A 10,975-nucleotide genomic window follows, 5' to 3' on the forward strand; every position below is an offset into this window, starting at 1 on the left:
TTTTTTGCTCTCAGCTACGTTTGCATCCCAGCTCTTCTGGAACAACCAGGTACATGTCTCCCGAGTCACTCCAACACTCCCACACTTGCAAAATCCTTTAGCTTTTGGGAAAAAAAAGAGCCATATAAAGCCAGTCTTTATTAAACTTTCATCCTCCGATGTCTCTGTGTTAGAAAGTATGGCAAGAACAAGACACTTCCTACGGCTTGCTTGAAAAATGACAGATGAGCCATCGGAACAGTGGCACTTGCCACAGCCAGGGATGATCCGGCAGAGGTACTAACTGCTTCGGAGGGCAGTGGGACCAGCATCTCCCAGCTCCAGAAGATGGTCTTCACAAGAACGTACACAAATATTATGGGCCTTTAATTGGAGTTTGTCTGATGTACACTTAAGAAAACAAGCAGGTATTTTCTTGGCCAGCAAGTCTGTTCCAGGCTCCTCTTCCTCCCACCCAGCTTCTTCTGAAATTATACAAATAACTGGAGATTCTGTTCCTGTTGCCAGAGCATTTCGGACATAACCCAAGCCCAGATCACTGGGAGAGGAGCCCAGTTCTCCATCATGCTGTGGTCTCTGCCCGTGGCTGGTGCGGTTCAGGGAAAGCCTTCACAGAAACCACAGCTGGCCTCACCTTCACCGCTGTCACCTTCACTGTTATTCTTCCTCCCTGCGACTGCAAAATACCCAACGTGTGCAGGCTTTGGGGGGGTTTAGAGCCTTGCACATCATGCTGAAGCCCAGCATGTGCCTATTCAAGCTCCTTCCGCCAGCCCTTATCATGCCCAGCCCCAGCACACATCTGCAAAAGCAGACACATGTCCACCGCCGGGCAGCAGCCACCGTCCTGCCGCCCAGCCCGCAGCAAGCCCGTTAGATGGCACCACGGAGTAGCACTCACTGCACCTTCCTTGCTCGCGCCCAAACGTGTCTTGACACCCGTCCAGCCTTGAACTGGCCTTTTGTGCCAGGCACAAAGCTCTGGGCACCGCCGTAGTAACTCCCTGCACCAACCGAATGAAGAGCAATGATAAGGCTCGCCGTGCCACGCTCACCCCTCCTCCCTGCAATGACAGTCCTTAGCGGAGGCAGGAATTTTCCAGGATCAGCTTTTTCTTTATTTAAGGATTTTTGAATAGGCAAATGTTACATTTTTGGACACACGAATGTTAAAATGATCGATCCTATGTGTTTGCACGTGCTCACACCGACAGCCCGTGCTGTCTTTCTTAGGATATTTATTCATATGCATATATACAGTGCCCTGGCGGAAAATGTTTTCCGTGGCTTCTGAGAGTGCTCTAAAAGGGTCGAATTAATAAATGGCTTTAAAGAGCGTTCGCTCTGTGTGTCTGTGTCTGTGCAGTTCGGTTTCAGCAGCTTTGTGCCTGTGTAATACAGTCTGCAGACTGCGTATTGCACTTTGCTATTTTGAATTTTGTTCTGACTCCTCTTCCTTTACTCTCTCACCTATAAAAGCAGGATTTCTAATGAAAATAAGCAATAAGTTGCTGCATACGCTCAGGTGTAAAGGATCTTCAAAAGCAAGACAACTGGCAGCACACTGCTGTCCTGCCTTGGACTGTTTGTTATAGACAATATATTGATTAAAATAAAAATACAGAAGTGCAATGGAATGAGGGTGTTTGCTGACCTTGTTCTGATGACAGAAAAGTCATTTCAGGGTGAGACTGTGCCTTGAGCTTCTACAGGGACCTGTTGTCCTGGGCATAGGATCAAGGGTGTTTCTTCTCCAGTAAGGATTGAAAGGTAGGTAGTAGTTGCCATTTAAAACCGAGGTACATTCCAAAGAAAACTGCTAGGAAAATTTCAATTACAAGAAGCAAATTCATAATGCATAGATTGGTTAAATGTGCACAATTGTAAATATAGACAATAATTTACAGGCTTTTGTCTTGAAATGTTAGTGCTGCTACAAGGACACAAGTGTGACTTTTTTATAATGGCTTACCATAGCATTTCCATACTGTAAATGAGACAGATTAAGTTGACATTATATATTACTTAGCTGTGTACCAATTAGCTAAACAAATGCTATGAATTTCGTCATTTATGATGGAAGCTACATAAAAATTGTATAATTACTGCAGTGAGTCATCTAGTTAAATGGCACTCCTATACGGACAAATTGATTTCAATGCAAGATTAATAGCCTTTTGCTGCTGTTTTACGTGCTTGCCAAAGACCATACTACATTGTTGCTAAGCATCATTAATGGATTAAAATAAGGGTTCTGCATAATTCCTACAGTGTATCTTCAAACAGCTTGTTTAGTTTGTGCACTAGCCTAGCGCTTGTTAGCCCTACATAACACACGGGTCTGGAAGGCTGACACGTGTGGAGGAGGTTAATGCAATCCTAGGAACTCTTTCAAAAGCTCACAGGTTTTCTTGTGGATGACTTCGCGGAGTTTCCGCACGCGCCGGATGCTGGAGGTGCCCACAAAGCTGTCTGGCTGTAGGACAGCCATGCCGTTGTGGACATCTCCCATGATGATGAGCTGGCCATCCACTGTGGTCATGTTGGGACATGGGCAGCTCCAGTCCATGTTCAAAAGCGTGATTTCTAGTGGTTCCTTCCCCAGGAATTTTAATCCCATTTTTTCATCTTTGAGAATCTCCTCCACTGTCACCAGGGCGTGTCCCGAGTCTTGGTCTTCGGTCAGCTCTGTTATACGGCCCAGGATAACAAAGTCACTTTTGCAGAAGCTCGTCACCAGCTTCTGGCGTGGTTTGCAGGCTTTGCAGTGCGTGTTCTTCGGGAAAGGGCACATCTCTTCACAGGCCTCCCGGCTCTCAAAGTTGTTCTCGTTGCCCCCACATCCACCATAAATGAAGGACTGGCACTGCTTTGTCAAGCTGTTATAGGCCCATCTGGGCTCGTAGGCCTTGCAGTGACCTTGGAGGGCCGGCAGATTGCAAATGTTGATTGGGCCGTTCATGCACGTTAACATACAGTTCTCGTAGGTCTCAAAGTGGTTGAGGTTGCTGTTACAGTTCCCATAGATGAAAGTAAAGCAGTTGTTTTTCTTTGCATCATAGTACCACCTGGTCTGCTCTTCCCCACAGTCTTCGCTGTCTGGTTGCTTCAGGCACTCATCAGTTGGAAAATGTGTTTTGTTTTGGGAAGCTTCTTTGGATGTGGGTTCTCCTTTGATGACTGACAAAGGGAAATCAGCCCTGAGAAGGCCACCGCTGTTTTTGGCGGTGCAGGTATAGATGCCTGCGTCTTGGAGCTGGGTGTTGTAGATGACCAGCTGGGCGATGTTGGTGACCACGACGTTCCCTCTGACGTGATTTGGCTTCATAATGACTTTGTCTTTCCCATCGACCTGCTTCTCCCACGTGATTTCTGGCTTGGGTCTCCCTGTAACATCACAGAGGAAGCTGACGGTCTCTCCCACGTAGACGGACTGATGGACAGGGTTGTTCACTAGAGCAGGTGGCAAGATATCAATGACTGTTGTCTCAGAATAGGCAGTAGTAGGGCGAGCTGTTGTTTCTGGTGGGATAGGGCTGGTGTTTGGCCAGGTAAGATGGTACCTACAGGTGACTACATTCAGTGTAATGCCTTTGATGCAAGCTTCTGCATCCATGTAGCACTTGTTGTAGTAGGTGAGCCCGTCAGAGGCACAGGTGAAGCTTGGCTCCTTCTCACACCGGTCCTTGCACTTGCAGACGGGCTGCCCGTCCCAGATGTCGCACTCTGAGCCTTGCTGGATGCACATGAAGCGGTCACAGGTTGCCTCTTTGGGCATTCCCACCGGCCCTTTTTTCCCCTTGACATCCATGTACCGAGCCGCCACACAGCTCTTCGTTCCACAGACATTGGGGCAGCACTTCTCAAAGGTCTCGCACTCCTGCGGGGAAAGAAAATAACCTGATCATTACTGGGGACAGAATAAAGTCCTTTTTAGAGACGCAGCAAGCAGAGAATCCAGAAACTTTCAAGGTGTTACGCAGGGGACTTGGTCTGCCACACCAAGAATTGTCTAAACACACTGGGGTTTCTGAAGTGCTTCAAGAGAAGACTCTCAAGAAGGAAAATGTATTTCTGTTTCTTAAACACTAACCTCATCATAAGTCTTTCCTAGAGTCACATGGACTGCTTGACTACTGAACCAACAACCCCCCTTCCACACTCTCTGAAATGCCTGAGGACAAGCCCTAAGAAACAAGAGCGGATGGAAAGTCTTATCATATGGCTGTAGGCAGTAATCCTTCTTATTTCCACAGAAGTATGTAAAGTATTATTTGAATTCCCTGGGACTAACAGCCTACTCTTGGAGGTGAAACTGCCAAGGATTTGTAATTGTTCACATTGTAGAGGAAATAATAGAATATCTCAAAAGTAAGGAACTTCTTGCTCCAAAAATAATTTTTCTATGGTATTTAGAAAAACAAACCCAAAACAGCTCATTATGGCTTCTCTGTCCTATTTTAGTCCTATTTTCAAATGCAGCATCGCTCTTCTAGTGATTTATTACACTCCATCTCAGCTACAGTCAGCTCTAAATTGCAGTTAATTTTAGCAGAATTTTCATCTACTGTGCAGGAAAGGTATTTGATATGTGTGATCACGGCTGCTGTGTTGTTACAGATTACTTTAAGGGACCGTGAACGCTGCTACCATGAACACAATGGGACACACTTCCACTGTGTGTTAAACCTCTACAACCCCCCTGAAACCCAATGGCTTTCTCCGTAAGTGAGAACAAAATGTTTTTTAAGCTACCAAACTGAAGAGCTTCCCCTGAGTCCAGTATCCTTTCCATATTGGGAAAAAGATGACCTAATAACATAACTCTTTCCCCATTTCCAGCAGCACATTACTATGTTTCAGAAGCAAAGTTAGAAACCAGAGCGGGTAACATTTTTGGCTGAGGTTAAGGAGCGTGGCTTTAGCAAAGTTGGTGGCAGAGTCCTTGGCTGCTTGCAGACCACTCATTCCATGTGAGGTCCCAGGACTCCGTGCTGCCACGAGGCAAAAGCAAGTATATTTAGCCAGTGGCTTCTGGCTTTCAGTTTTTGACCAGTAAATTATTAAAACAACGTCCTCTGCTGCTGCTGCTGGGGTTTTGCAAGTGTTTTAATATTCACTGCTGCACCTGGTAGTTGAAATAAAGGGAGCTTATTTGGGAATAGCAAAAGTAAAAACATCACCTTCATTCATAACACATGGGATCCATCTGAGCAAATCTCTTTGTTTACTTGATGGCCAGCCTTTTTCTCTACTACCCCCCCCCCCCCCCCCCCACCTCCTTCTAGCATTGCAGAAACAACCTGGCTACAGAACATAAACCCGGTGACTTTTTTCAGCATGGTACGTGCTGCTGTCAGCCTGGTTCAGGCTGCAGGAGCTTTGCTGTTGGACATGATGTAAGAGGCAGGACGAGCAGGTATTTTCAGATGCCAGCTTGAGCTGGCAGTGCTGACAGGTTGAAAAATGAATTTTAGGGTTGTAAGCTAAGCACATTTTGAGCTGGGAGCATCAGAGAGAACATCTGCCTGGTCATCTTAACCGTGCCCCTGTTTTGCACTCCAAGCATACTTTGTGTTTCAAGTGCAGCAAAAGCTGATGCTGTACATGTTAAATCAAATGATTTCACACATGATTCCTCCCAGAAATATAAAGCATGGATGATGGCCACCACCACCAAAGAACATGGTGACACTGCTAAAATGCTGTGGATTGCCCCAAGGCATGCTGAGTTCTGGAATGTCAAATTTGGACCTTTCTTTTGACAAGAAAGCAAGGAAAATGATCAAACAGAGCGACGCCATACCCACATCAGCATAAGTGACAGCTGCCACACACCTCCCCACTTAACTAATAAGTCATCAAACCTTTTCTATTTTATATAGGTCACAGGTCAATTAAATACATGCGCTGTCTGCGTCAGGTCCCACACGGTGCTGGCGCCCTTCTATCAGAACAGCAACAGACTGCGGTGCAAGCGAGCCCACCGCCAGACCCCATCGCCTGCCACGCAGAGAGAGAAAAATGTGCAACACTCACCAGATCAGCTTCGCACTCTCTCTTGCAAGTGCTCTGCGCGTCTACCCACAGGTTGGGGTTCATGTCATTGGGGCATATCCCAGCATGGGAATACCGGATCGGAGGTAGAGCTCTCCCTTTCAGAGAGACCTCCAGAAGCAAGAGGACACTGCTCTTCCCCAGCAAGATCCACATCCACCGAGTGAACAGCACCACCAACATCTCAGAACTTCTCCAGGGCAATGGCAGTGACCGAGCTGGAGGTAGTTCTTGTTTGCTTGGGGTTGCTTTTTTTGGTAAGCCTTAAATTTTCGAGGAACCCAAATGCACCTGACTTCTGTAAAAACTTCAGCAAGCTCCTTTGCTGCCTCTGTTGATAGTGCAGTTTGGTCTGGACCTCATTGGATTAAAGGTCCTAGGAAGTTACCCCCTTATTTTAAGAGAAATGCTAATAGTCTGAGCAGAGTTAGCTCTATTTATACCCTGCCTCTGTTAACAAGTCAGAAAAAGTAAACTTGATTTCTTTGACAGGCACACGCTTCCTATGTCCTGGTGGCAGTCAGACAGATTTGTTGCAAGAAAAAAAAGCTGGAAAGAGTTCAAAAGGCTGGAACTGGCACGGTGGGACCCCTGCATGTTTCTGAATGCAGGGAGGCCTTCTTAACCCCTTTAGACCTAAAGTACTTCCCTATGCTAAGAATGGCATTTACTTCTGAAAGAGTACTTGTCTAAATAACACGGACCCACGGTCAGGGGATTTCCCCACGGCAAGGGGCTACACAATCACTTGCTAAAGGGAACAAGTAATAGGATTGAAGCAATTAAAGCTAGAATATCATATTTTAACAAAGGAAGTAGGGAAGAAATAACCTATTTAAACTTAGGATCGACAAAGCAGTATATCTTCATAACTTCTCCTGGGGTTCCTCCAGGCTTTTTTCTTCTCTTTGGTGGGGAGATTTCCAGGATGCTGGGTTTAACGCTGCCCTCCAACCCCACCAGCAAGATGTTAAAAGTGTCCCTGAATTCCTCCACATTTCCTGACAGCCAGATCCCATTGTACAGTGCATTGCTGACCCCTTTAACAGTGACAACAAAAAAATAGTAGAAGTTCAACTCTATGGAAACCTGCATAAAGGAATGTACAGCATTTTTGCATTGGGGGGCAGGGGGGAAATTCAGTCAAGCTGAGTTCCTCGTTCCCTGATTATTACAGCAAGGGGCTGATCCTGCTCGTGCTGAACACGTGCCAAAATCCAGAGACGAGTGGCAGAAGTCCGAGTTGCTCAGCACCTTCCAGGATTAGAGCCTTTGGGCTGAGTTCTGGGCTAGCTTGGACGGATCCTGCATGGTGCTAAGAGCTCCCTGGGAGGACCAGGTAAGTTTGGATCCCACGTGGGGGTTCAGCAGGGCCGGAGCAGCAGCACTGTGCTTTGGGAGGAGGGAAGGGTGTGTGTCCGCCCTGTGCCCAGCGCCGAGTGCTGCAAAGCTGACAGACCCGGGCGCAATTAACCCTTACTTTAGTAAAGATTTTTCCATTGGGTTTATTAAACCAAGGTTGTTTTTCAGGGCTGAGTTTGCACCTAATTCTCTCCTGAGTGATGATGGCTGCCAACCAGTACAACCAGCAGTGAACTGGGCCACCCTGCAGGCAATGGCAATGCCCCAGGCCATAGGGCTCCTGCTCCTCCCCTGGGGCAAGGCAGCAGAGCGCAGTGACCTGCTGGTGTTTCCCAAGGATTGCCTCCGAAAGGAAAGGAAAGCAACCTGGAGCTGATCTGCCCTTGGCTGTGGCATTTCTGTGGCAACCCAGGCTTATAAAAGAGGCTCTAGCAGTTTTGATTTGTGTGACCGCATTAACGATATGCACAGTATTTGAATTTCATATGACGTGCAGAGAGAAGTTGTCCAAATTAGCTATTTATAAGGAGCGAAGTCAACTGCCAGGCAGCAGTTTGCAGTTGATTTATTCTCTCTGAAACTTTCGAAAACCTGCATGACACTTGTACAAAGTGCGGCTGTGCGCAAAATGTTTTATTCAATACTTGTTTACAAAGACAAACGCAGCACCCTGTGATGCCTAAAAAAGCCAACCAAAAATGACACATTCCCAAGAGGCACTTAAAATTCTTACAGCTCTATTAACAACAAAATCACATGTATTAGTGGTTCTGTTGACTAAACAAAGACAATTTATATTGTAAAACTGACTACAGATAAGCTTTGAAACCAGCTGTATGTGGGTCTCGAAGAGTGCAGGTATCCCGGGTGCTGGAGGAGCTGCTGTGATAACTCCAGCAGCCACTGTACATGCAGGGAATTTGCCCTCGGTCCACGGCATTGCCACCGTATAGCCATGGATGTCATTGTTCCCTGTCATCTTGAGTCTTTTCCGGCTGTTCTACCCCCTTACCCACTGGGCCAGAGCTGGGAGCTGGTGGGTCCATGGTGCTCTTGTGGCCTCCATCTCTTCTGCTGGTGCCAGAAAGCCACCTCCTTGCAAGCTTTGGCCACGCTGAGTGAGAGACCCACCAGTGTGGACCCACCCTAGGTGGACTCCCTTCCAAGGAGGAAAAAAATCGCACTATCATCTTCTTTATTTTCCTCCTTCCAGATCAAAGATCCCTTGCCCAGAGGCACATTTCAGCTGCGGGGGAGCAGAGTGGGGCTCTGAAGAGTCAGACACCGGTTTGCATGAGACAGACAGAGCAGGCTTCTGCTTTGCTACGTCCCCCTCCATCCAGAGGGATATTCTCCAGGGACAGGTAAGTTGCACTGCAGCTTTCTGCTTTCAGCTCCTGGGTATCATGTTCAGTGCATGGAAGCCAGGATGGTGGAGCTCCAGAGGTGACAGGTTAATGGGCCCAACTGAAGGAGCAGTCGCACAGGACATGCAACTCAGCTGATTTAGTTGTGTCCCTATTGCAGGTCAGTGGGGTCATTCAAGGAAAGGCCATTTGAATGGCTGGATTTGATGTATTGTCACCCCAAATGTTGAGCCAGCACTTAGCACAGTGGAGAGGGGCAAGGACATCCCATAGGAGCTTGGGAAAAAGGGCAAAGCAATTATCAATGACGATGATTTTGTTGGGTTGCTGTACTAACATTATAAATGAGGCACAGGAAACCTGTGTTAATTGAGAAATCATGCTTCCAGCAAAACTTCTGCATAGGAAGCCTCTTAGGGAATCGAATCCTGGCCGAATCCAATGGAAAATGGACAGATGCTGTGCCCCTCCAACTCCCATCGCTCCAGGAACAGGGAGTGCTCAGCCCCATGAAGGATCAGTCCCTTGGCCACTGGAACACAGCCAGGATAGAGAGGAAAACAGCGCCATAAATCTCCCCGTGAATGCAGGCAGGCAGCTCCTGAGGTCAGAGGAGGCAGTGAGGACTCTGAATAACCTTTGACAGCTGCCCCATCCCTGCCAGGACATCCCAGATATGCTGTTACCCAACCTGAGGAGCACATCCAGGAGGAGACACCACTATGCAGGCTGCCCCAGCTTGGCTCGGGGACAGCGGAGACACAGGTTGTCCCAGCATGGGCAGCCAAGCTCTGCTTAATGCATTTGCTATCTCCTGGCTTTCATTGAGGGCTGGTTTTCTGGCCTGATTTAAATTAGATTAACTCCAGTGACCTCCATGAATCAGACTGGGTACTCCAGAACAACACCAGCTAATGCCAGCTGTGAACTGGGGTCTTTGTCAAGGTCCCTGGGCATAGGTTTTCTGTTCTTTCTTGTTCATAAAGCACCATGTATTTTTTTTCTTTAATATAAGAAATAAAATAATTCTTATTCTCCATTTTTATGAACAAATCTATCATGAACACTGAATTTATGGCTTATCTTGTCTCATCTACGTCAGATACTGATGTGATAAAGGTCTTCCCAAATGAGTTCAAGCTTTAGAAGAAAACCCACCACTCCCTCAAAATCCCCTTTCTGATCAAGGTGTTGATCTGAATCTGTTGGGTGGGGAGCAGAGACGAGCTTTGTCTGGTGATGGTACTAAAGCAACATCCTGGATCTGCTGCCGGCAGTGGGGACATGCAGACTCTGACCAGCCTGTGCTCCACAGATGTCCACCCGACACTACACCACAGTCCTGGAAAGCCCTCCTAGGATGCCCAGGATCCTGGATAGGGCTGTTGATCTAGAATTGGCTTAACTGTTGGTGGTTTTTATAAATGATAATTTCTTTGCCCTTCTTCTTACTCTTGCCAAGCTCCTATGGGATGTCCCTGCCCTTCTCTGCTGCTCCAAGTGTTGACCCCTTGTTTGGTGTGACCCCTTCTAATTGAGGAGGGAAATGGGATTCTCTGATGCACAAGAAAGTATAATTGTATTGGGTTTTTTCTTGAACCACTGTTAAAGGAACAGCAAACCATTGATCGTATTTATTAGGCAAAACGAGCAATCCTCATCTGGAGTTACTCAGCGGATGGCAGATTGATTTGCTGGTTTTATTGTGGAAGGGCTCTTGGCAGGAACCGTCACCCTGCGACGTTAAAGCTCCCATCTCCCATTGACCTCTGCCTCGGCAAAGGGGCCCTTCCAGATTCGGCCTCTCGTGCTGTCTGGGCCTGCCGCCACTCGCAGCCAGTTTTGCCAACACAAACACAAACCACCCCCTCTCCAGGCACGGCTGTGATTCATCGCTGCTGGGTGGTAGCTTGCTGGCTGCGGCATCGAGAGCCCTAACACGAGGGCTCCCGGCTGGAGCGGGCACTCATCTGTGCTGGGGGTGCCATGGATGCCTGCAGCGCCCGCCACGAGGAGAGGCAAGCTCAGGGTTTGCAGGTTGGACCCGCGTGCTTCTGCTGGACCTCTTCTGCCTTTGAGCTTAGCTTAAAGCAAAGGCTCTGGTCCTTGAGGCCTCCCTCCATCTCCACGCGGGGCAGCCGGGCCCAGCAGGACCTAGTACTAACTCCCTGCACTGCCTGGGCTAGTGA

At 47.7% G+C, this 10,975-nt stretch overlaps 1 protein-coding gene across 1 annotated transcript; it reads right to left on the reverse strand.

Moving 5' to 3' along the window:
- Positions 1 to 1,096: 1,096 nt before the first annotated feature.
- WFIKKN2 (WAP, follistatin/kazal, immunoglobulin, kunitz and netrin domain containing 2) lies at positions 1,097 to 6,575 on the reverse strand. Its single transcript, XM_074847566.1, has 2 exons — positions 6,040 to 6,575; positions 1,097 to 3,880 (listed from the first exon to the last, which is right to left on the reverse strand). The coding sequence occupies exons 1-2, from the start codon at positions 6,238 to 6,240 to the stop codon at positions 2,369 to 2,371; spliced, it is 1,713 nt and encodes a 570-aa protein (XP_074703667.1). The 5' UTR covers positions 6,241 to 6,575; the 3' UTR covers positions 1,097 to 2,368.
- Between the last annotated feature and the right edge of the window lie 4,400 nt (positions 6,576 to 10,975).

Source organism: Strix aluco, chromosome 21 (assembly GCF_031877795.1).
Source record: "Strix aluco isolate bStrAlu1 chromosome 21, bStrAlu1.hap1, whole genome shotgun sequence".
NCBI classification, from domain to species: domain Eukaryota; kingdom Metazoa; phylum Chordata; class Aves; order Strigiformes; family Strigidae; genus Strix; species Strix aluco.

Coding starts and splice junctions, on each gene's coding strand:
- WFIKKN2 (XM_074847566.1), bottom strand. CDS start 6,240: ATGTTGGTGGTGCTGTTCACTCGGTGGATGTGGATCTTGCTGGGGAAG. Junction 3,881..6,039: donor GAGAGTGCGAAGCTGATCTG/GTGAGTGTTGCA, acceptor CTTTCCCCGCAG/GAGTGCGAGACCTTTGAGAA.